This window comes from Halichoeres trimaculatus, unplaced genomic scaffold, assembly GCF_033239565.1.
Source record: "Halichoeres trimaculatus isolate MK-OKI-2021-1 unplaced genomic scaffold, fHalTri1.1 fHalTri1_scaffold_10, whole genome shotgun sequence".
Classification (NCBI taxonomy): Eukaryota; Metazoa; Chordata; class Actinopteri; order Labriformes; family Labridae; genus Halichoeres; species Halichoeres trimaculatus.
In genome coordinates this window covers 34,471,734-34,498,788 of record NW_027437187.1, presented here as the reverse complement: position 1 = coordinate 34,498,788, position 27,055 = coordinate 34,471,734, and the positions used below count along the sequence as shown (strand labels likewise).

At 39.8% G+C, this 27,055-nt stretch overlaps 1 protein-coding gene across 1 annotated transcript in view; it reads right to left on the bottom strand.

Annotated features, from left to right (window-relative positions):
* Window positions 1-27,055, bottom strand: part of cttnbp2 (cortactin binding protein 2) — a 149,836-nt gene that overhangs the window by 62,424 nt on the left and 60,357 nt on the right. Inside the window, 1 exon segment of the mRNA XM_074677114.1 lies at window positions 7,120-7,350. Coding sequence (XP_074533215.1) covers window positions 7,120-7,350 — 231 coding nt within the window.

Genomic DNA, 27,055 nt, shown 5'->3' with positions numbered 1-27,055 from the left:
TGATGTTTCCCACAAAGTAAGGAAAAGGAGGTGAGGATGACGTGCTGTCCTTCCATCCATCCTTATTGGATGAGCTAGCTGTGCTAACCCAGCAACAGTGTGAACACCAGAGGGCAGAGTAGCATCATAGAGCTAACACACCAACGCCACATTGGAAGAGCTTCACCTGCTGTGAGCAGACAGGATCCAGGAGACAGAGACTGAACAGACTGCTGAAGAAGCTCAGTCCTGGACCCTGTGGAGGTGGAGGCTGGCTGACTGGACAATGATGGACAAGCTGTCAGCTTCTATTTTCTTATGGAGCTTTTAGCACTATTTATACACTTAATTACTTTTGTTTTCCTGATTGCTGCTGTGACTTCAATTTCGTTATACTTGTTACAATGACAATAAAGTTCTTTTCTTTTCTATTCTATTCTAAACAGCCGTTTAGCCAACTGAAAACGCGAACTTTTAAAAACAGCCTCCAGTGTTTTTTTCTGAAACGCTACAGCCACTGTTGCCATGTTAACAGCATGCCATCAAAATTGTTGTGGACTGCCATGTTGCTCTTGTGCTACTGAATCTGTGACTGTCTTTCAACAAAATGAGCATCTGTTGCTCCACTTCTGCTCTTAGACACCAGACAATCAACCCAACTCTACTTTTGGACAAGACAGTTGTAGCACCAACTACAGGCCTGGCATTCTTAGTACAGCGTTTTCAGTCCCTCAGCGTTACTGTGTAAACAAGGGTTTTTTGGTTTTGCATTTTGGGGTGAAACATTATGCTAACCTGGAGTTTAAGATGAGATAAGACTCCTTATCTTGTCTTGATGTTGGGTTCCTGCTAATAAAATTATATTTACATTGACTAGACTAGACCTGTTAAGGTTTTGTTTTGAAAAGTGTCTTGAGATAATGTTTGTTTTGATTTGGCGCTTTATAAATAAAGATTGAAGTGGACTACTGAACTAAACTTCAACAGACACTTTTGTGCTTCCCGTCCTCAGGATCCAGGACCTAAATTCTATGTTATCATTTTTTTTGAATAGCTTTTGTTTTTGTCTTACTGCCCTCTACTGGTCTGGTGTCGTAGTGCAACTAAATTTATTCTTTCTCCAAACGCCACTGGTTTGATTTGCATTATCTTAACAGGACTTCAGGCCTCCCTGGAAACATCATTCAGCGTGTATCCCAATGACAGTTAGGACAAGTTACCCCCAGTAGGAGAAGTAGAAACGATGACGAATGGAAGGATAAATGGCCTCAGATAGATTCTCTTTCCTTCTCTCAGCTTCATGCTGGTTTGTTTGGATGGGAACCAGAGACAAAGACCTGAGGGCCGGATCAGTAAAGGTCAAGCCTCCATTAGCTGCAGGCTCAATACCTTAATGTCTTTTCAGCTCCTGGTAAAAGCATTAGATTTGATGGTTTTTTGCTGTTCTATTCTGTTTTTGAATCCCTCTCTGATGCATTTCTTCTTTTGTGTGAAGCAGCTTTTGTATCTTTTCTGTCTAAAAATGTTATCTCTAACCTCCATTAACCCACCTCTGCGCCCTCATGCTCTGCTGTGGATACTCTGCAGAGCTGAGGCCTGCTCCCTTTGGTTATAAACTCTTTACACTCTAATTAAATTATACATGTTGAAGTTTTTGGTTTGACTCCTTTGATTATTGAAGTGGACTCGAGCGCTGTCAGCCCGGTGTCGCCCTCTCCAGCCCCAAACAGGAAGCAGCGAGCCGGGTAAACAGTAAACATGGAGGGACAGCGAGCTGCGAGCCGCTGCACACATGAGAGCTGCTTCCCTAACTGGATGTGACACCGTGGTTTGATGCCTGCTTACTGTTTTGACACAGTGTTAGTGTGATGGGGAATAGCTCCGCTGAGAGCTCGCAGGCTGGAGCAGCAGCAGTCTGCACACTTTAACGCTAACACAGACCGGACTGTCCACAGGGAGGAAAAACCCAGGGAACCGACCCTCGTTAGATCTAATTAGTTATAACATCACATGCACCTGTTCCTCCACTAATGAATTGTTATTATAATGAGCAGAGCACAACCCCAGTTTCTCCTTTTATGCAGCCTAATCTGTCCAGAGTTACATGACTTGTCACTGATGCTCGCTCTGTGCTGTATCCTACAGGTCTTTGCTGCTGCTCTCCCTACCTTTGCTTTTCATGTATGCACACAAATGAGAAGACAGGTGTGCTCTCTCCACTACAGGGCTTAGCATTCCACTTAGGCACATGGAAGACTTGAACAGTGAACTCTTTTGACAACTAAAAAAAAAATTTATTAAAGAGGGGTGTTATGTTTTTTTTTTTTTTCTTTATTTTGTCCCTCTGGTGCTGCTATAGTATCTTTACATGATTATAAGGTCAGTAAAATCTCTATTTTCACCCTCTAGTGTTTAGAAAACCCTTGTTTCAGTCTCTGACTGATACACTTTGTTTTGGCTGCTGTCTCTTTAAGGCTCCCTGCTCCACAAACCCCCTTCTTCCTGATTGGCCAGCACTCATGAGCGGGGACGGTGTAACGCTCAGCCCATTACCTCGCATTATATCGGAAAAAAGGGGGACTCATTGGGTGATAATAGTGTAAGATAACTCTCTTTTTTATTTACACAAAACCTGAAAATAATTCTATAACCCCTCCCGTTTTTTTAAACTAAATAGCACGACCACAAATCATTATAAACCAAAAAATACAAAAACCCTTCACTCCAGGTCGCTTCTTTACTGCCCACGACAGCGGGCGTCTCCGTCATAAAAAAAAATAAAAAGAAACACAAAATAACACTCAAAACCTAGACTTCAAGAAACAGAAAATATCCCCAAAGAACCCTCTAACGAAAAACAAACTTTCACCAAAAATTGTCCAATGTACAAGAGTTTTTTTCCTTATTCTTAACCAAAAAAAAGTCCTCCTTTGCCTCCTGCTCCGAAGGTTTGGGCTCTTGAAAACAAAGTCACAAAATAAAGGAAAAATAGTCCAGCAAAGAAAAAAGGATCGATCAAAATTAAAACACTGGTATACCAGGAAAAAACTTTGAAAAAGAAACAACAGCAACGACCTCACCCAGGTCCGGGAGGAATATCCACGGCCACGCGCTCCTTTGTCCTTTCCGCGCGGGGACATCCACAACCAGAGGAAACAGCCTCCACAGTCGGCACCGCAGCTTAACGTCTTTTTTATGAAATCAACAGTTTTCCCGTAGTGATCATTTACTGTTTTTTTTTTTTTCCTTTTTTGTCTTTAACCCCCGTTTGTCCACAGTTCTCTGCACGTTCCTTCGGCCGTGTTTCCCTCGGCACCTCCCGGTCCTCCACACACCTCTTCCCCCACGCCACATCCTCCCTTTTATCACCTTGGTTTCTAACATTATTTTTATTGCACCCCTCACCTACTATCAGTACAGGGACTTACATCAGCACCCCAAAATGAAATAAGCCTATTTTTTTTTCTCTTTACTCAGTTCATTTATTTTTCTATCATTTCCACTCATTTTTTTTTTTCAGCACGGTGACCCTGTCACAATGGAGCCAGGAATTCAATATTGGGTGGGCCTAAAATTAAAAAGGTTAGTAAATAACTATTACTATTTAGATATATTAGTGGTACTATGTTTGTTTTAAAGCAGATTTGGTCACTTTTTGATCCTTTAATTATTTTAAAGTGCATCAGATGGCAATGGCTCTAAATGGTATCGGCCAAAGAGTGGTGCTTTAATGCACAAATAGTCTGCACCGCCTCAACTTTCCATGTATTATAGGCTGTAAGAGCAGCAACATTAATCACAGTTGAATAAAAGACAAAAATCTTTCCCAAAAACATTCTCTAGTCCAACCGGTATAACATGAGGCTGAATGAGTCATAACTTTTTTACTAACCGGCTAGAAATTGCCAAACTTTGCTCGTATTATAAAGACAGGGCATCTAACAATAACAAAAGAAGCCTAAAGTGACAGCATTTCTTAATATTCCTCTTTAGAATTTTTTTTTTTCTTTTTTAGAAAAGAAAGATAAAACAAAATGTTCAAAGAAAAGCTCGAGGTGAGCTGGTCAGGACGTCCTTTGGGCCCACCCATGGTGCCGCCCCTGCTCTGGAGGCCTGTGAGGGATGGAGCTCACATCACTTTCCGTCTCCAAGTGCCTAAAAGCAAGTATCCTAGCTGCTCTGATTAGCTTTCTTTGCTAACATCAACACTCAAAGTCACATGCAAACTGGAAGCGCTGTGATTGGCTGAGATAACCACGCTTACTCTCTGCCCAGAAATGTCCCAACACAACCTTAACATCAACATTAAGGCTGAGTAGGGGGTCTAGGCAGACACTGACACTGACACACATGTATAGAGGCCTATAGGAGACAACTAAGCAGGATTATTCCTGAGAAAGTTGACATTTTATTTCTTAGAGAAATCCTAGTAAATAAAGTTTCACCAACAAATTAGTGTAAATTTACACTAAAAAGTTTCACAGAGAAGTTTTCATTCGACCATTAACATGAGATGAAAAATGTACTTATTAATTTTCTTGTATTAAGACATCAGTCTTGTTCTAACAAGAGCATTTCCCACCACTAATGGAATATTTTTATTTTATTAATTTATTTTATTTTATTTTATTTTTTACATTTTTCAAGCAACTCAGGCATCATTTTTGTATTTTGATATCAAATAATAGGATATTTTTATGATTTTTTATGAGGTGAATGTGGCTCTGATTAAGTCTAATAAAAAAGTTTTTGTTCAAAATAAAAAAACCACTTAGCCTTAAATTTTTTTCTGTGAGCTCTCTGCAAAACTACAACTTGACCACATCCACGAAATCCATTCAACCAGTTCTCCTTTCCCATACCTCTCCCTTTCCTCCACTCCTCTTTTTCCATCCCTCCTCCTCCTCTTCATCTGTGTGTGTGTGTGTGTGTGAGTGTGTGTGTGTGTGTGTGTGTGTGTGTGTGTGTGTGTGTGTGTGTGTGTTTTTCCACTGAGCTCAAAACTACATCATCTGTGTTATTTTTACAGGGTTCAGGGACAGGACACACACTTACACACACACACATTAACTCGGTAATTTCTTTATTACTCATTGCACACACTCTGCCAGCCTCTCACCCACACACACACACACTCTCGCATCCATGCCCCTAAACACAGAGTGTGTGTGTGGGGACACAACAGAACTCTGGCTGCCCAGTTAATCAGGGCCACATAATCCTAAGGAGTCACACACTTACACACACGTACACACACAGTCAGACTTTAGAAACAGAAATGACACACCAGAAAAGGCATCAAGTTTTCTCTCTCACACACACACACACAGACGACGTAAACACTCTGTCTCTCTCAGTTCTTCCTCTGCAGGATTTCAGCCTCGGAGATTTGAGTAAACAAACACAATCTGTGGTCACACAGAAGAAACGTCCCGTCCACATCTGCTCACGTAAACACGAGTCTCATCGTTATCCTCCGCCGTTCAAACAGAGCTGCAGTAATTAGACTCAACGTAAACACATGGTCGTAAATAAGTCGCTCTGTGTTTTCTAATTTAATTAAAGATGAAGATGCTCTTTGATCTGTCAGCTGAGAGGGAGACCAGTCAGTCAGGGATGATACCAACATTTACAGTCCACACTTTTTAACCTCTATATATTAAATTTATACAGTTATATAAAAAAATAATAAGGGTTTTATAAAATCCCGGGAAGAAATCACCACAATATCTGCGCAAAATCTTTGAGACTCCATCCCTAATAGCCCACCAGAGGGCTGGCCAGTCAGAGTGAAGGGGGAACCTTAAAGAGACAGCAGCTAAAACAAAGTGTTTCAGACACAGGCTGAAATAAAGGATTTATAAAACCCCAGAAAAAGAAAATCTAGATTTTAATGAGCTGTAAATCATGAAAAGATACAACAACAGCACCAGGAGGACAGAACTGAGTCTAAAAAAAAGCACAATACCCCCTCTTTAAAATCAGCGGCTGAGAGAAAACAGAGCTCACAGGAAAACTTCACAGACTGGACCATTTTCTCAAAGACTGATCACTCCACTTCTAAAAAGAATAGTTTCCTTTAAGTGTTTTGGTCCTTTTCTGAAAAATTTGCAAAAAATTTATTTTCTTTTTCTGAAAAAATTTAAAAATTATTTAACATCCTTTTTGAAAAATTTGCTATTTTTTATTTGCTTTTCTGGAAAATTTGCAAATTATTTTAATTTTATTTTTTATTAATAATGAGTAATTATTTTATTTTTATTAATTATTATTTTAATTCATTTAACAAATACAAATTATTAATGACCTTTTTTAGAAAAAATGAAAATTATTTAAATTCCTTTTTTAAAAATGCAAATAATATATATCCTTTTTTTTAAAAAAAATTTAATTATATTTGTCCTTTTCTGAAAAATTTGCAAATTATTCATTTAATTTTTCTTAAAAATTAACAAATTATGTAAATTCCTTTTTGAAAAATTAGCAAATTTTTTATTTGCTTTTCTGAAAAATTTTCAAATAATTTTAATATCTGTTATTATGAAAATTATTTATTACTTTTTTTTTAAAAAAATGCAAATTATTTGAATTCCTTTTTTAAAACTTCAAATTTAGAAATGTTAACTTTTGGAAAATTTGGCAAATGTTTGAAATGAAACTTTTTTGCAAATTTATAAAATTGTAGCAAATTTTTGACATTTTAAAATTTTTTTGAATTTTTGCACATTTTTTTATCAAATAAATTTAACTTTGAACATTAAAAATGATGATTTTTTTTTTCTTTTTTTTAATGCAAATGTATCCAAAATGAAAAAAAATGAAGACATCACATTTATAATTTTATAAACACAAAAAACTTCTGGTTTAGATTATAATCACTTGATTTTTACTAGGCATAGAATTTATAAACTTTGTCTTTATTGTGAAGATAAGGTAGTTTTGGCTGTGGAATGACTTTAATCCATATGAGCTGAGGCAAAATGGCTCCTATAAAAATTGAGGTTGCAGACCCCTGCTCTAGAAAGACAAAACCCAGATCTCCTGAAGATCATGAATGAATCTTTTCATTTAAGTTGCACTTTGCACCAGAGAGGCAAACCCACTTTAACAAACAGCAGAGATGGAAAAAGGTGAACTTACCCGTTTCTGGCGGCTCTCAGCAGCAGCCAGCTGTGCCGACATGCGCTCCTGCATCTTCCTGCAGTGCGCCATGACAGCCTCCAGGACAGAGATGGGGCTGGAGCCCAGGGGCCGCCTCTCCTTGTCTCCTCCAGGGACCCCGCATTCAAAGTCCCTCTGAAGCGCCAGGAAGGGGTCGGTGAGGCTGTAGTGACCGTATCGCTCCTGGAGAAACACCTCTTTCCTTTGAGCCTGGAGGACAAAACACATGGAGGAGAAAATATTTATTTGTCGGTCAAAGTGAGTTAGAAAACTGTGTTGTTGTGTAAATAGGGCCTAAGTATTGATCTTTACAGGACGTTAGGGAAGTTTGTGTGAGATTTAAATGTGGATCTGCTCCACTTTCAGTCCCCCAGCCCTGGACTCCCTCCTGTCTGTGGTTAAGGTGAAGTCCAGGCCGCTCTGGAGTCGACCATGAAACCCCAACAACCACCACTCATCCCCAAACCGCTGCGAGCCCGCCTGCATGACTCCAAAACTGCTCAGCGCAGCAGGAGGCTGGGCTGCTCTCAGGTTACACCAACATATGGGAGACGCTGTCCTCTGTGTGTGTGTGTATCACTGTGTGTGTGTGTTAGAGGCAGCATGACGTCAGGTAAAACTTTAACAGGTAGCACTGCTCTACCTCAGGACGTCAGCTGAGCAGAGCTGAAGAGGAACGAGCTGCTGAGGGTAATTTAACTCTATGAGGGTGAAGTCAACTGACTGGAAAGCTCCATCACGGTGGAGGAATTCTTTAACTGCACAGCTGCAGCCTCTAATGTTTATCATTCATCTTCAGGCTGTGACTTCTGAGAGCACGTAAACAGGGACACGTCCAGGAGATGAAAGAGAAGCCCAAAGATGGCCAGCTTTCCAGTGAGCACAACAACAGGGACAAAAATAAAAGTTTGAGGAATTCAAGACAAGTTCTCGCTCGTAATGCTCTCGTAATGCGGATTTTATAAACAGAAGTCCACAGCACGATGTAGATGGAGCATTTTTCAACCTCCCAACATTAAGTTTCATCAATAGATAAGAAAAACCGAACACAGACTTTTGGCTGAGGCTAAATCCTCCAACATTTAAACCAACATTACAAAAATTCAAGAGAAATTTTGATCTGAAGTTGCTTCATTTCAGGTCCACTGGTTGTCTATATTTCCAACAAGACCTGAAATCATTTGAAGATTACCAAAATCAAGCAAAATAAAAGTAACTGCAATACACCACCAGACCAGGAGAGGGCAGTAAGACAACAACAAGGCCTTTTAGCAAAAATGACATCATGGAAGAAGACAGACAAACCTTGTAGCACTGCAGTTAGCCTGTTAGCCTGTGCAGGTTTTGATTCACATTTGACAATACAGTACCACTGCTTGGTACCTGGCAACCAGTATCGGTACTCAACGGTACCAATTTTTAGTACCTGTGTGTGTTTATGTGGCAATAAATATTGATTTGTTAAATAATAAAATCTAAAAGGTTTTCAATTTCACATGTTTATTCTTCAATATATAACCTTGTAATGCTGTGTTTATGTCCAGCATGGAAAATTGCCTGCTCTTCCACACCCTCACAGTCACAAGGATGCATTTAGGTACCTAGACATAGTACGGTAATTACCACTTGCTAATACAGACAATATTTGGTCGAACCAATAAAAGTGCCAAGTTTTCATTGTGCTTCATTTTGAAACCGCTCGTCTCAAATCATGAAAACAGCAGGGATCAATCGGTGTTTTGGCTCAAAGAGTGACCCTGTTGATTGAGGACTTGCAGTTATCTGATGAGGAGATTATGACACATATGTAAATGCATTTACAACCAAACTAGGATTCATTTCCAGGGTCTTCTTCTTCTGTGTTTGAACAGCTGTTGTAAACTGAATATCCACTGACACTTTCAGCTGAAGGTCTCCAGTTTACAGGGTCACTCTTTAAACTGGAACACTGGGAGCTGACAGAGACACATTCACACTATCAGGCCCAAAGAAGACCATCAGTTAGGAGGTATTAATTCTGCGTTCAATTAACATCTGAACTGGGAAGTGGAGAGTGGGAGTGACGTCATCTCAGTTAAAAGCATTTGAGTTGCCAATTAAAAAAAAAATTCCATAACAGCAAAGTTTAAATTTTTGCAAAGTGATAAAACTTCAAAAAATTTTTTTACATTTTTGCCATTTTTTTGAAATTTCTCAATATTTGTTGAAATTTTTGTAGTTTTTAATTTCTTTTTTTTTTTACTTTAATTTCTTCAGAAATTCTTGCATTTTTTTAATTTCAAGATTTTGGATATTTTTTGCATTTTTCATCTTTCAAAAATTAATGAAAATTTTACAATTTTATTAAACCCTAAAATTTTGCAAGTTTTGGCTTTTTTGAATTCAATATTAGGACATTTTATCATTTTTTTAACATATTTTTTACATATTTGCATTTTTTTTTCAAATTTCACAATAGTTGATGAAATTTTTGTAGTTTTTAATTTTTTTATTTTTGCATTTGTTTTTACATTTACTTCTTTTTTTTTTTTTAATTTCAAGATTTTTTTATTTTTTTCATTTTTTCAAAAATTATTGAAATTTTTGCAAATTTATTCAACCTTTAAATTTTGCAAGTTTTGCATATTTTTGAATTCCATTTTTGCTAATTTTTTAATTTCACTTTTTTTGACATTTTTGCAAATTTATTGAGAATAAAAAGCTAATATATTACATGAACAATTTCATAAATGTTTAAATTCAGTATTAATTACATTTCAATCTATATATAGATTTTAAACACCCCATAGTCTTCACTGTGTAGATAAATTTTGAACTCCAATCCAGGTGAGCTGAGACAAAATGGCTCCTATTAAAGTTAAGGTTACAGACCCCTGAATTAGGAGGTACCAAGTGAATCACAGCTAGGGGTCATCTCATTGCTAAAAAACACTATGGCTGCTCCACCAATCAGAAACCTTCAGCGTGCAGGCCCCGCCTCCCAAAGCCAGTCAAAGACGATCTCTAAATCATTCCTTCTTACACACAAACACACTCACACACCTTTTATCGGTGGTGTGTTTACGTCAGTCTGCGAACACTCAGCTGATCCAGTTCTCCCAGAGATTCGCCTACAGTCTCAGTGCTCCCTTCTGTGTGTGTGTGTTTGTGTGTGTGTGTGTGTGTGTGTCTGACTCTCTCCTTCTTTGGCGAGGCGTCTCTCTCACACCTTCCTGTCTTTTGTCCCTGCTGTCTGTTGTTCAGTCTCTCACACTGTGGCTCTTTGTCTTTCCTCGCCTCCACCTTTCATTTATTAAAATATTCCTCCCTCACCAGCCTTCTGGTTATGAATCATAACTCTTGAAATTAAATCTTCAAATACTGCTGGAGTCGACGTCGTGAGACATTAGATTTTCTGTATATTCCTGCTGCAGCTGATCCTGGCGTCGCGCTCACGCTCTGAGCTCTGAGCTGCTGTTACTGAGCGTTCCTCCCCCTGCATGTTCCTCCATCATTACTCCATCAGCAGCACGTCTGCTCGGGGGGTTTGCTCTTTCTGCAGCTGCCGTGAGAAAGCCAAGTGGGTTTTTTGGTTGGGTTTGAGTCGAGCGTTGGATTTCTGTGAATGGTCTGGATGAGGGGGAACAAGTTCGACATGGCTCGGGTTGCAGAACCGGACCCCACCTGATGACAGCTTCTGCTCCGAGCCGGAGAGCGGATAACTCCGGACCTCACGGCAGCTTTATCCCATTTCACCAACCCACAGGATCTGATAGGAGATATGTCACTTTGATCCAGAAAGCTGGCAGGGACGTGAGGGGATGATTTTGCGGTTGTGTTGAACAAGGCTCGATTAGTGTGACCTTTAGCAGCAGGACTCCTCAGCCTTCCCACACAAATAAAGAGAAAAACTCTGAAATCAAACCCCTCAGCTGTGGCGTACAGCGTCCTCAGGGTCTGCGGGGACTCCTCTGCAGATCTTCAGAGTAAATAATGTCCAGTGATGGGACAGCATCTTTAAACCGGCCTTTAACTCCCACATCTTGCTGTAAATATTTACACTGAGCCGTGGAGCCGTGGAGTCATTCGGCTGCTCTTTACTTACACCTGGGAGACATCACTTATCAGACTCAGGGTTCAGCTTGTTCAGGTCTGTAAACCAGAGATAGGGACATGATTTAAAGGCGTGAAAACTCTACAGGTCCTCTTCTTTAAGGCCTTAAAACTGAAGGGGTGGATTATTTCTCTCTATCTGTCCTTTTCTTGTCACTTGTCTTGTTTTTATTTCACTTTTAATTCATTTTCATTCACCCTACCAACTTTTAAGTCACGTCTTAAAACTTATTTTTATTCTTTGGCTTTAAATTCAGCATGGGAGGTGTGTGATCTCCGTCCTTTAATGTCTGTTATGGTATTACTCTCTGTGTCTTTATGCCTCTGATTGGTTTTTATATGTTATTTCAATTAATTTTATTTGTTTTCTCAATATTTTTATTTGATTTCTACTGTGCAGCACCTTGGTAAACTTGATTGTTTTTGAATGTGCTGTATGAAAAAAGGGATTGGGTTCTTGATCCTTGAGAAACAGTCTTAGTCTAAGTTTTGAAATTTCAATAGTTTGAAAGTTTTTCAAATTTTGGCATTTCAGAACTGATGGAATTTTTTTTGCAATTTTTAATTTAAATTAATTTCTTTTTTTCTTTTTTTTCTTTTTTTGAATTTAATTTCAATAAAAAATTGAATTTTTAAGATTTTTGCAATTTTTTTTGCAATTTTTTCTTTCAAAATTACTGAAATTTTTGCACATTTTTGAAATGTATTCAACCTTAAAATTTTGCAAGTTTTGCATATTTTTGAATTCCATTTTTTGGACCTTTTGGCTATTTTTTGATTTCACAATATTTTTTTTAATTCGAGTTTTCCTTGCCCTAAGGCAGAGGTGGCCAACCTGCCAGCCGTATGTGGCTCCTTGCCTTTTGGTGTGCGGCTCTTTGATCCATTCATGAAAATATATATAGAGCTATGAGTAGTGGTGTGCTGATCAATCTAAAATTGTGATACATTGATGCCAATGTTGGGTTCAGTATTGATCAATATTGATACTTAAGTTTCAGTTTCTCTTCTCTAGTACAAATTTAAACACACTGACAAACACAATAAATCTCACTTTGAAAATTGGAAATACATTGATTTTCATGTCATTTTGTTAATGTGTGAGAGGAAGTGTGTTTGTAAGACCACGTGTGTGATGTGGCTCTCCGTAGTACCATGGTCACTTTTGTGGCTCTTGGTCTCTGACTGGTTGGCCACCCCTGCTCTACGGGAAACAGTTTTGAAGATTACCAAATGAAGCTTGTATCTTTATTTTTGTTAACTTTTGAAGCATCAAAAAGTGGTTCAGTAGTCCAGGAATGACATGTTGAATGATGTTCCTTTCAGCTTTGCATGAACTGCACAACAGACCAAGTACTCAATTTTTTCAAAGAAGATAAAGCTTTAATATTTCAGTAAGCTTAATTTCAAGAGACTAGTTAAAGAAAAGTCAAATCTTTCAGGTGTAAAGCTGTCAATCCTTGAGGAACACAGCCCTAGTTTCAGTCTGCCGTTAGCCTGTGTTTTATTTTGAAGGGTAAGATCAGTAATCTTACTGCCACCTGCACTGAAATGATGAGCATGTGAAGCTATATTTTAGAACGGGTTTTTTAAGATAAAAATATTAAAAAACATTTCTTTTTGCATTGCAAATCAGGATTCTGAGAGCTCAATCACATGAAGAGTCCATTCTTAAAGTGAGGCTAACCTGGCAGCTTATGAATGCTCTTGCAAACTCTAATTATTCTTAGCATCTTTATTAAAAAGGGGGTAGTTTGCTTTTTTTTATTTTGTTTTCAGTCGTTATTTGTCCCTCTGGTGCCCCTGTAGTATCCTTACATGATTTTTTAGCTCTATAAAATCTCTATTTTTCACTCTCTGGTGTTTTAGAAAACCCTTATTTTTCAGCATCTTTCTACATGACTTTGTTTCAGCTGCTGTCTCTTTAAGGCTCCCTGCTCCACAAACCCCTTCCTCCTGATTGGCCAGCACTCTGGAGGAGGAACTATGAGCAGCTCTTATCTTTATATCTTTTTTTCCTCTCACCACTTCTCTTGTAACAAAGTCATTTTTTTAACCTGTATTTACTGTCACCGCCTCAAACCATCATCATCATCACCAAATGACCCTTCCTGGCACCCGTAGAGAGAGTAAACCTCCCCCATCATCCACTCTGACGTGTTTCTCTCTGAAAAGGTGAATCAATTTTTTCCTGAGTGTGAGGTTCAGGGTCAAAGGTCGCCTTATTACAGCCTCCATGCTAAAGGCCAAATCCTTTGAGAGCTCATCAGCTGTGACGCTGAGCTCCCCTGAGGCTCCATTGATCCCTAACACACACACACACACACACACAGAGGCTGTTGTTAGTGTAAAGCTAAAGTATACAGTGGAGTTTAACTGCTGCAGCTGCTGGAGCGGCGCTTCTCTTCACCTGTACGTGGAGGTTGAAGGAGGAAACGTTTTTATTCAAGTAATCTTAGAAAAATCTGTTTTTTTAGCAGGTGCTTTAACCATGAGATGAATTGATTACAGCTAATCATCCTTTTTACACTCCTATCAATAAAAAAACTTACAAATCTTCCCTGTGTGTGGCCAAAAAGAGACTTAAAGGGAAAAGTGACTTTGATGTAACGTTTTTATGTAAGACACAAAAGCCTCTGGCTAAGATTCTGACTCTGAGTTTTTGATGCTTTGTTTCTTACATATGAATCAACAGACAGACGGGCTTTCCCATTATTAATTATTATAGTTTTGGGAAAAAATATACTTTTTCACTTTTTGATATAAAACATTCCTATTTCAAGAAACTTGTTGAGAAATTTTCCGATCACGCTGGCAGATTTCCTTTTAAGACATTAGGGCCACATTGAAAAAGACAAAAGAAAAAAAAAGTTAATTGTATTTTACTATTCCCTACCAGGTATTAGCCTATGCTGCTCTGGCAGGGGGGACAGCCGATGTAAACTAGCCTTTTGGCTAACTCGGGTGCATTTACATTTTTATGAAATGTTTATTAATGTGCAGTGTCCCTCTGAAACAAATAAAGGAAAATGAATGAAATGAGAATAATCTCATAAATTTACAAGAATAAAGTCATTAATTTAACTCCATAGAAATGCTGTGCTATTTTTTCAGAGTCCTTAAAGACAAAAGAAAGAAAAAAATTGCTAAGAAACTGGGGCTTTGTTAAGAAGTCTGGTAGGATCAGAAAGGTATTCACAGAATCGTCTTTCCCTGATCAAAAAGTCAACAGTGGAACATCGCTTTAACAAATCCACCCTCTGCAATCACAGCTAGGTAGACAGAGAGCTTTTCCTAAAAAACAAGCCGTCCCCAGCGCTGGGAAACTTGCTTTGGCCTCCAAGCAAATTCAGCTTTTGTTCAAATGAAACGTCTGAAAATTACAGCACTGACAAAATATGATTCATGAATATGAAAGGCATAGACTGTATAAAACATGGACGTAGTCTCGCCGACGTCACCCGTCTGTTTCTGAAACGGAAAATGAAGCAGATTGGCTATAGCGGCCATATTGGTAGTGGCAAGGGCTTCGCCTACAGCTATAGGGCACCGGCTGTCATGTGACCTTCAGCTGTGCCTCTGATTGGGGGAGCTCACGATCTTCATATCCTCTGAACGGCCGAGTTAGAAAAAAATTCACCCCCCCATACAGTGGGTGCAAAATGAGCGACTCAGACAGGAGACGTTTTTTGAACCAGGCTGTAAAAAGGTTTATTTCTGATTTGAAAACAGATTTTTTTGGCTTGGTGTGTATGTGACTTCCACTACTTTCGGAGCCAGCCTCAAGCAAACGTACGAGAAACAGCAGATTTTAGCACTTCAGCATCGTCTCATATTCTCAGACCGGAGGTTGCCGCTTGGTGAAAGGTTGTCTGTCTCTGTGTCAGCCCTGTGATTGGCTGGCGACCAGTCCAGGGTGAACCCGCCTCTCGCCCAACGACAGCTGGGATAGGCTCCAGCCACCCGCAATCCCTGAACAGGATAAGCGGTTCAGAAAATAAATGAATGAATGAATAAAAATATTAAACAACTTCACCCAGGAGAGGTGTGGAATCATCAAAACCATTTTAGGCATGTGATTTTCTCTTTCATACTACTTTTTCAAACTTCTTAGATCTTCTGACATCTTATAGACTAAGGTGATAAGATTATTCTCATAAGTTTAAGAGTTTTTTTTTCTAAATTTATGATTTTTTTTTCTCATTACAATAATGATAAATCAGATTTATATAGCACTTTTTAATGACGCTGATAGACGCTATCTATCTATCTATCTATCTATCTATCTATCTATCTATCTATCTATCTATCTATCTAACGATAGACAGAAAAATAAGAACTTTGTCAATCCTTTGGGAAGGTTCCCTCAAAAAATGCAGAATTGATTCCATAATGGTACACTGCAAAAAAATGAAATCTCACAAGTGGATTTGTCTTATTGTAAGTAAAAATGGTCGTATTACACTTGATATGAGCCACATTCACCCGACCAGTCCAGAAAAATGTCTTGTTTCATGTTGTATGTTGACAAAAATAAGCTCTGAATTGCTGTAACACGTAAAAACAATATGCCAAAGGAACAAAAAAAGTTTGTTTGAAAATTTGATTGACACTGGATTAATGTCTTAATACAGGTAACTTTTTTTGTCTTCTTGGTAGATTTCTCTTTACCTTGTTACAGGATTTTAAACTTCATTTTTTGAGGTTTAACTAACTTAAAATAAAACATTTTTCTGGACTGGTCAGGTGAATATGGCTCATGTTAAGTCTAAAAAGACATTTTCTTCTGAAATAAGACAAAAACACTTGATAAGATTTCAGTTTTTTTATGGTGTAGGGGTCAAGAAAGCAGTTTTGAAGAAGAGGAGTGAGTCCGAGTTATTATTGGAAGTAGAAAGGAGCAGCTGAGAGAGCTTGATTCTCATATATTCATGAGATTTATCTCATTGAAACTTTTTTTTTCTTTAACCTGATCCTCTGTCATACTTTTTACTTTCTATCCCAACATTGTTTAATTCTTTTAATATCTTGAATTAAGAGATTTCTCTGGACTTGTCACATAAATGTGTCCCAGATTGAGACTAATAAGACTTTTTTTGTTGAAAATAAATTTTATCCCTCTTATAAGATTTTAATTTCTCAGTGTAAAAAAATGCAAAGGCTTAAAGATGGGCCCAAAGCTTAACTGAACGTCAAACAGTGAAGATCCACTAATTTATGCTCTGATCATGCACAAATCTGAGCTTTTATGTACACAAAATGTACAGATTAAAAGAAATTTAACTCTGGTAAAGTTGCTAGAAAGAGAATGTTTTTATATTATGGTGCAAACACATTTCTGCAGGGCTCAGGCTCTCCTCGACCTGCAGGTTTCTGCATCAGCTGCTGAGTAAAGTCCGTCCTGCTCAGTTTGTCCCGACTTGAGCTGCAGGAGAAACTCACACAGAGCAGCTCAGATACAACTCAATTAAATCAGCCTCTTAAAACACAGCATCGCATTTCCTCCGCGCTGATTTCTCTGCGGCTTATTTTAGGTATGGAGGCGGTGAGGGGACTTAAACTCAATGTTTCCTGGTTTCACTTTCACAGTGTAAACAGCGGGGCAGCTGAGGCCACTTCACGAGCTTTAGGGAAGATGTTTGTGTGCTGCTTTGCAGGAGGGAGGAACTGTATTTACAAGAGGAGCAGCAGCGCTGGAGTCACACTATATTATTTACAAGTGCAGCTGCAGAGGAGAGCTTAAAGTGAGACCTCAGTATTATTAGCATCAACCTTTACAGGCATGCTGTACGCCGTGGGTGACGGGGTTCAGGGAGCAGAGCCAGAGATGGAGGAGGAGAAAGACAGAACGGCAAAGCAAAGAGTCTCATCCATTCATCCATTCATCCATTCATTCATTCATGATGCTGTGAATGTAAAGTCTGTGACCGTCCGAAATCAGCGAGTCCAACAGATGAGCCATTCAGACGAGGAGACAGAACGAGGAGATGCTGCAGAAACATCTCAGGAAAAGTGGGAAACAGAAAACTCTTCAGCTTGTTTGGCCGATTATAGACAGAAATATTAAAGATGTTTGATTTAGCAAAAGAGATCCTTCTTCACGGCTTCCTGCAGGATGCTTAAAAAACAGAATCAGTCTGTTTAATTGGTGTCATCAATGAGACGACGCTCTCTGATGAATCAGGTTTCTGCCGGCAGCCAGCTGTTCGTCTTCAGTGTTTCTCATCATCCACTGAAGAAGAAATGAAACAAACTTTATCTAGACAACACACACACACACATCTATAACGTCTATAATCTGGGTTAACACGGAAACGCGTGTTTAAGCAAATTTTCAAGCAATTTTTCCTTGTTCCATTGGCAGATTTTTTAACTTGTTACAAGCAATTCGGACCTCATTTTTGTCTTTAATTGCTTTTAACAAGACGTTATGAATGCTGAAGTTGAAGAGCCATCACTGCTCTGTTTTTGGCTGTAAACAGCCACATAGTTCCATGCACAAGCTTCCCATCTAAGAAGAAGACAGACTAAGTGTCTAGAGTTCATTTATTAAGGAAATGTTCCAGCTACACTCAGTAAAACTGTGCATGTGTTCTAGTCACTTCACGGCCGACTGCTTTTCCAACTTTGGACAGTCCAACAGAGGGCTAGCCAATAGACTGGTCCTGAATCCAGGCGCATTACCAACCATCCTCCAACAAACCTGGGACCCTGGAAATGTGAGTATTTTAAATGCTGTGTGCTGTGGAGCAGATGTAAGAGCTTTTCCTCAGTGTCCCCCCTGTCTCTGTGTTAGCTTCAGGATGCTAACTTTAGCTGCAGTTAGCCTGTTGTTTTAGCCTGTAATGTTACGGTAAACCAGCTTCTCTGTTTTCTAAACATTGTGCACTTGGAGCTCGTGGCGCCACTCTCAGTGACGCGGAAGAGCGGGGCGGTATCAGCGGTGGCTCATTTACATATGAAGGCCCCGCCCACTAAATCAGAGCGTTCTGAACAGAGGGGCTATTAGAGCCTGGAAACAATGCTGCTGTGCTTGATTTATTGGCTTTTTGGACCAAAACATGTTTCTAACATTTCATGAAGACATCAATGATCCAGATTAAACTGCAGAAAAGGAGCAGGATATGGGATTGTTAAAAAGAAAAGTAATTAAAATGATTTGTTAAGATGCTCTAATAAAGGCAGCTGCAAAAAGGTGAGTCTTCAACCTGGATGTAAAGGAGCAGAGAGTGTCAGCAGACCTGATATTTTCTGGCAGTTTGTTCCAGATATTTGAAGCATAGAAGCTGAATGCTGCTTCTCCATGTTTAGTTCTGACTCTGGGGACTGAAAGCAGACCTGATCCAGATGACCTGAGTGGTCTTGATGGTTCATATGGGATCAAATGATCTTTGATATATTTAAAAGTCCATCCTCTGACAAATAGGAAGCCAGTGTAAAGACCTCAGACCTGCAGTAAACAACGCAATGAGGTACAGTATTTATCAGTAACAGTTACATAGTGGTGTTGTTTAAAAACAAGCCTACACGCAAACAATATGAGTTCTTACTATGCGCCAATAGCATGCTATATGTAGCGCTATCGGCAGCCCAGTGCTCTGATGTATCTGTATGCTAACGTGACAGCAAGCAAACACTGTCAGTTTGTAAGTCGTTTAGTAGCTGTCTATATTTAGCGCAGCTAGCAGCCCGGTGCTCTAAGACGTGTGTGTAATGTGTAACGTTAGTGAATCCTGGTTAGCTATCCACCAATCAGAGCTAACGTAACCTCACTCTTCATATTATTGATAGACTCTCAAGTTTGAACAGACCACTGCAGAATAACTGCTGACTGTGGGTTGGAGCCAACATTAGCACAAACAGATTAACTCTTTTAGCCTTTAGCTCGTGCTCTATCTCTCTCCTGTTTCTCTTTCTTCTGCTCTTTTGTTCTTTTTCTGTCTGACAGTTAGGCTCCAGTGTCCACCATCACTACAAAATTAATCACAGAAATCGTTTTCACCAGAGAAAAACACAGATTTCTCTTCTCACTGCTAAACTTTATCAGTCGGCGTGGTGTTGTCATCGAGACTATCAATCTGATCCCTCTCAAACTAGTCAGGAAGCTAAAAAGTAACATTTCAAAATACCCTGAATTGGCGCTGATCATCTCATTTTAAAGTGTAGATAATGATCAGGCAGATATCTAGAAGGGAGACTTTTTCAAGATCACTTTGAAACTCCTCACAGCCTCTTTAAGGATACCTCTCTGTCATGATTTCCTCTGCTATCTGACCAAAAACCTGCTGTGTTTGAAATGGAAAAAGATCCTAAAGGAGAACCATCACGAAGCTGAACTTTTCAGCGTCAGAGCAGCGGTAAGTGGCGCCCGTTTCCTGCCGCTGGGCTTCTAATCAACACTTCCTGTCAGAGGCAGAGCTGCCGGTCACGCCTGTGCCGCAGCTCGCCGGGGGGACAGTCCCGTCAATATATATCGATCTTTCCCTCTGCGGGTTCTGGTTTCAGACACACGGGGTCAGGCCGCTGTGAGGAGTTAGTCACTGAATCCTGCACGGCCACAACAGCTCAAACATCCGTTATCTTCTGAGTTTCTGAAAGGTTTAACCAGAAACTTCCTGCTCTTAAAAACCTTCAAAATAAAGTGTCATAATCTGCTCCTCTCTGCCTCCAGCCGTCTCTCACAGACGGGAATCTGTGCCACCACGGGGGCAAATGTGAGGAAATAAAAACCTGGAAGCATCATCGACTCCGCAGCCTCCCTGCATGACAAGCGACCTGAATTATCTTCCACTCCTGAGCTGCCTCCTCGTCGACTCCAGCCCAGATCTGGTTTTCTAGGTCAGAGCGATGACGACGCATCCAGCGAGGAGTGAATTAGGATTGGCTGACAGGTTGAACTTTTTGGATCCGTTTCTGGTCTCTGGAGATACGGACGCCTCTGGAATATTTGAGAGTGTGTGTGTAAGTGTGTGTGTGTGTGTGTAAGTGTGAGCAGTGGGTGGATCGTCCCCGGGGATAAACTGACCCTGAGGGTGATGGCAGCGATTCGGAGACCCATCTGTCATTCACACACAAGCAGACCCACCAATTAAAGCGTCTCTGCTTCAGAGCGCTTCCTCCCCAATGATCCGTCAATGAGCTGTGATTCTGCTCTGACATTTAAACCCAATAACACTGGGACATAAAACAAACCTCTGACAAGTGATCGCCTGCAGCTCATGTGGTAAAAACTGAAGCTTAAAGGTCACAAAGCTTTGATTTGAAGAGGCACGATTCTCCCTCCAAACACAGATTCAACCAGGATAAATTCAGACAGACAGATACAATAACCAGGGATCACAGCCAAACACTAGGATTTAGAAAAGAAATTATTAAGTTACAGTTTGTTCTCATCACAAGGGTGCAAATTATTATTTTTCTAGGCTGGACGGAGACGACAGAGATGATAAACTCTGAGACAAAAAGCATCGACAGTCAGAAGTCTCTTAAAGGAGCAGTGTGCAGAAGTTTTCAGCTGAACAGACGGCCCCCCCTCAACCTCCTTCTTTCTGATTGGTCACCTTACATGCCAACTGTTTCTGGGTCAGAGGCGAACCAACACAGAGTGGCTCGTCACAACTGTAAAAACAGCTTCCTGTTCCTCAACTCACCTCTTTTTCTCTAAAATCCTAATCCAAAATTTCACAAACTTCAGCCTCCATGATAACCCACGCTACTCACACTACTCCATGTTCAAAATTTAAAAAAAAAAAAATTGCTAAATTTTTAAATCTCAAACTTTTTGAGCAAGTTTGGCTTTTTTTTTTAGGATTTACACTTGTTTGGATTTTTTTTTTTTTATTTTATTAATTTTCACTTTTTAAGAAAGACTTGCATTTTTGAACTCTCAAAATTTTTTTTACAAAAAATGGCATATTTTATTGACAATATTTTTTTGTTAAATGAAAAAAAATGAAAATTGAAAGTAAAATATTATAATATATATATTTTTTGTTTTGAAAAAAATTGCCAAATTACAAAAGATTTTGAAGTCTTTGCAAAATTTTTAAATCCCAAACTTTTTAGAATTACACTTGTTTGGAATCTGTCTTTTATTTTTATTTTTTTGAATTTTCGCTTTTTAAAGAAAGAATTGCAATTTTATATTTTTTTAAAAATAAAAAAAATGGCATACTTTATCAACAATATTTTTTGTTAAATAAAAAAATTAAATTGAAAATAAAATATTAATAGTATTTTTTCATTTTTTTTGGAAAATTTGTCAAATCACAAAAGTTTTTGAAATCTTTGTTAAATAAAAAAAAATGAAATTGAAAAAATTTTTGGGGGAAAAAAATTGCAAAATTACAAAAGTTTTTGAAACCTTAGCAAAATTTTGAATCTTCATATTTTTTTTCTCAAAATGCAATTTCTTTAAATTCTTTTTTTTTTTAATCTAGTTTTTTTAATTATACTAGTTGTTGCAATTTTTCAGAAAATAAAACAGTTTCATTAATTAAACATTTTTTTTAGATAATTATTCACCAGATTTTAACTATGCATATAATTGCATACGCTGTATATTCTTCATTGTGTTGATAGAGAAGATTTTGTGGCTCCTGAATGACTTTAATCCAGGTGAGATTAGGCAAAATGCCTCCTATGAAAGTTAACTGCAGACCCCTGAATATGATGATCAGAATAAATGAGGCCATCTTCAGGATCTCCTTCGATCTGCAAAGGCAGAGAGTCACTAAGTGATGGGATGGTTTAGCAACAAATTTGCTCTAATTCTTATTTCTACACACTGCTCCTTTAAAGGAGTACAGTACAGCAGCCCTACATACGACCTGGTTTACAGGACTATTCAGAAACCATTTCACTTCCAGCGCCCACGGATTCTGCATCATTTGAAGACCTCTGTTTATGGAGATTAGGTAATACGTGGGTGCAGATCACATCGGTCTTTTTTAGCACGCCAGGTGACGATGGATGGTGGTTACCAGAACACTGATTTAGATCAATCCCTGCAGAGGGAGGGGGGAGCATCTGACACTCAGTGACCCTTCATCACGAGGGATTTCACTTTGCCAGAGGGATCGATGTGTGCAAAAAGGATTTGATTTACAAAGAGGAAACAGATCCAGTGTGGAGGGGGGAGCAGGGAGCCGGGGCAGGTACGGCATAAATTAGATTGAGTTAAAAGGAAAGAGTGGAGAGAAACAGAGAGGCAGAGAAACAATGAGAAAGATGGAGCAGAGCCTCCTTCACCAGGCTGCGTTCACTCACAGCGATGACCCATCTGTGTTACGCAACATGTTGACAGCCAGAAGAGTCCCAGAGCTGGAACAGCAGCGTTTCTATCACCCAGAACTCATCCAAAACAAAGATCACGTCTCACTTCGTTCTGCGGACGAGGCTGCCGTCCAAGACCGGAGACTGATGGTTGGAAAAGATCCCAACACAAAATTATGAAAAACATCTCCACTTTTTGTAGCTCCTGCAGCAGATCAGAGCGATGTGCAGCGGTGGGGTGTGTTTTCAGTGTTTTCATAGCCGGGCTGCCTCAGGGGGTCATTGTTGCTGTCAGCAGCGGCATCGAGCTGACATCACAGTGACATCAGAGAGGATCCAGGCTATTCTTATATAATCAAAGCACCAACAGGACGGGCATGGTCAGCTCTGGGTGTTTCCAGCTGAAGAGCAGCCTCAGAGGTCGACAAAGAGCACGACCTTCAAAATAATGGAGCGATGACACATGTGTTTCAGATTTAGATAGAAAGGGAGGGATTGTTCTGTTAATATTTTAACATTTACAAGAATTTTCCTAACTAACCTCCTCTTCTGATATCTGCTGATCAAGTTTGTTGAATGCTTTTACCAAAGAGGACGTTCATAAATGTTCCAGCTGCCGCACATGACAAAATTATCTGTTCAGTTCAGTTGGAGAGATTTTCAGGAAGTTTGGCTGCTAAATATGCTGATTATAGCTTTGTCTGTGACTTTTTATTTGCTTACACATAACCCAGAGATGCTGCTTTTAAAAAGGCACATTTGTGGGGAACCCTAAAGAAGAGAAGGAAAGAAGATAAGATATTTTCAAGGATAAAGCAAAAAAAAAAAGTCCAGGTGGCCAGCATGACACTTGGATGTCAAAAAAACAAGTCTCTCACTCACTGAGATAATCTCTGGTCTCCCTCTGGGCTCTCTCTGGCCTCTTTCTAGCTTTTTCATGCTTCTCAAAGGCTTCTCTCTGGCCTCTTCCTGCCTTGTCTCTGGCCTCTCAGACTTCTCTTGGGCCTCTCACTGGCTTCTCTCTGGTCTCTCTCTGGCCCCTCCCAGGTTTCTCTCCCGGCCTCTCTCTGGCCTCTCTTGGGCCTCTTGCTGGCTTCTCCCTGCCTCTCTCTTGTCTCACTGTGTAGTACCTCTCTGGCCTCTCCCAGGCCTCTCTCAAGCTTCTATTGGGCCACTCCCTGGCTTCTCTCTGGTCTCTCTCTGGCTATTCTCTGGCCTCTCTCAGGCTTCTCTCAGGCTATTCTCTGGCCTCTCTCAGGCTTCTCTCTTGCTTTTCTCTGGCCTCTCCTGGGCCTCTCTCTGGCCTTTCCCAGGCCTCTATCAGGCCCCTCTCTGGCCTCTCCCTGTACTCTCTCTGGTCTTGCTCTGTAGTCCCTCTCTGGCTTTTCTCTGGTCCCTCTCTGGCCTCTCTTCGGGCCTATTGGGCCTCTCGCTTGCTACTCTCTGGCCTCTCTTGGGTCACTCCCTGGCTTATTCCTGGTCTCTCTTTGGCCTCTTTTGGGCTTCTACCTGTTCTTTTTTGTCTGGCTATTCTCTGGCCTCTCTCTGGCTTCTCTCAGGCCTCTCTCAGGCTTCTCCCTGGTCTCTCTCTGAACTCGCTCTGGTCTTGCTTTCTAGTCCGTCTCTGGCCTCTCTCGGGCTACTCTCTGGCCTCTCTCTGAACTCGCTCTGATCTATCTCTAGTCCTTCCCTGGACTTAACCAGGACTTTCTCTGGCCTCTTTCTGGCCTTTGTCTGCCTTTTCTCAGGCCTTTCTTAGGCTCTTCTCTGGCCTCTCCCTAGCTTTTCTCTGACCTCTTTCTGGCTTCTCTCTTGCTTTCTGTATGGTTGCATATCACATTTAAAAAGTGTAAAACTTCTACAAGTAGAAAAGATGAGGTGGAATTCATAAAAAAATGATGGGACTTGTATCTCTTGTAAAGTATGAGACTTTTAAGGTGCATTTTGTTTTTTTATTCTACAAAAAAGGTAAATTAAACTTTTCTCTCAGAGTAAATAAAGATGGAATGAAAGATGGACTCATTTCTGCTGAGACGAGAGGAGGTTTTCTCCTTTACATGAAGGTCTTTACCAAAGACAGAAACACACACACTCACACACACAGCTCTAGCGTCTGTGTGTTACTATGCAGACTGGAGGCTGTGAGAGTCCTACCATGGAGATATTTTTACCCAGAATCCCACACGGCAGAATCCACTCATGTTAAATGAGCTCAGCTGACAGAGTCAATGAAAGTTTGATGAAGTCCCACATACTGTAAGCCCCCCCACACACACACACACACACACGCACACACACACACAGTAAAAACACACAGAGGAGAGAAAACAAACACACACTCTCTGTATTCTGCATGTGTGTGTGTGTGTGTGTGTGTGTAACAGTAGCTGACGATGTAATGATAAGTAATCCTCATGTGAATGAGCACAGAGACCCACTTCAGCTCGTCATGTGATGTTTCATCACCGCACAGTAAGCCTCGCTCTGCGCTCTCCAACTGATGAAAATCTTGATTCAACATTCCCAGGGCTTCCTCACCCTCCTGTCCTAAATCTCTCTTACCACACACACACACACACACACAAACACACACACACACAATAAAGACACCACGATAACTCAGAGCGGTTTCAGGCTCCTGTGAGACTCTGGATATCAGCCAATCAGAGGCCCTCCTTCACTGCAAAATTTAAACCCTGAAATAAAATTTTATTTAGTGGAAACTTCTGTTTTAATTGTGGTTTTTATTTTATTGGTTTGTTTTGTTTGAGACGGAGCTGGTTCAGGGACTTTCACTGCCCGGAGTAAAGTCAGCGCTGCAGAAACATCCATGAAGACGCTCTGATGAACTTATTTAAAGGGACAGCAACACTTTGTTAAAGTACAACAGCTGCATTGACAATTAAAGGCTTAAAAACAGGACATAAAAACCCCCAATCACACACACACACACACACACACACACACATTTAAAGCTGATAATCTTTCACGTCCCTGAGCTGTGCTGTTGTGGTTTTAAAAACATAATGCAGAAAACACACTGAAGCAAACGCCACAGAGCAAATAAACAAACATACAGTCCAGTTAATGCACACACACACACACACACACACACACACACACACACACACACACACACACACACAGCATGACTTGCAGCTGTGTGCTGCGCTGCCCAGTAGAGTCAGCTCCTTGCAGCCTATTTTTATCCTTAATGCCACAGTAAACCACCGCAGGCCCGCCGTGCAGAAAGAAACCCCCCTGCTCCACTCCACATCTGATAGGGTCACAAGTGTGTGTGTGTGTGTGTGTGTGTGTGTGAGTGTGTGCATGTGTGGTGCAGTCATGTGCATGCATATCTATTTTTCCTGATTAAATGTGTGTCAGCGTTTTATGTTCGGCTGATTTAACGCCGTGTTGCAGAGGAAATCCTGCAGCAGAAAACACAGAAACACACACATTTACAGGAACACACAACTCTGGATTATCCCCTGCTGGGACTGACACACACACACACACACACTGACACAAACCCAAACGTGTTTTGAAGTGATTTAGACTCTGACAGGATGAATTAACACTCAACCCTCAAAGAGTTGCTCATTTTCAAAAAGAAACTGTTTGATGTTACAGGATTTTTGCTCCCTGTAAGCGTCAATATCGATGTTTAACTCTGGAATCATCCTGGAGACAGGGGTAACCATGGCAACCAGCACCAGCGCACCTCGCAGCCCCTGAACTTTAAACTAAATTGCATGAACAGGAATGCTTTAAAACTTTTCAAATATGGGTGCATTTGATAATTCAAGTAAAATTTAAATAGAAATTTGATGCATGCACACTTAAAATGAGAAAGAGGACTTTTTTTTTTAATTTTCAAAAGAAAATTTCCTGCAAACTAGGTTTTTTTTTTTTCCTGATGCTTGTCTTTTCACTCAAAGAATTTATCCTAATGTGTGGCTGACCTTACTGGCATCATTATATTTTGAATTAGGAGTAATACCAGGATTTATAACACATTTATTGTACTACAACACAAAACATAAAAACTAAAAGACTAAGGGGTAGGACTAGAAAAGTTTTCTGACTCCATCTTACACCCTTATTAGAGTTATTCCTTAAATTGTTGTTTTTTCTGTTTAAACACATCATACATCTTATTTATCTCTGTTTTTATTTTGTTTTGTTTTGTCTTTAACCTGTTTGAACAAATAAAATGAAATGAACAAAGTGTAGAGTTTGCCTTTGGATTTAATCCATCCTGATTAAAAATGACACCCATCCACAATAACTATTCCTCAGACAGAGCAGAATGTGTTAATAAATCAAACGTACCCTTCCAACACTGAGTGTGTTTATGATAGGGCTGCAGCTATCGAATATTTTAGTATTTGAGTATTCTACTGAAAATCCCATCGATTAATCGAGTAATCGGATAAAATACGTTTTTGTTTAGTTAAAGAGCAGTTATTTTTCAAATGAAATGTTTTCTCTTTGAGAAATAGAATTTTCTGATACAGCATGTCAATAAGAGCACTTGCTTTGGTAG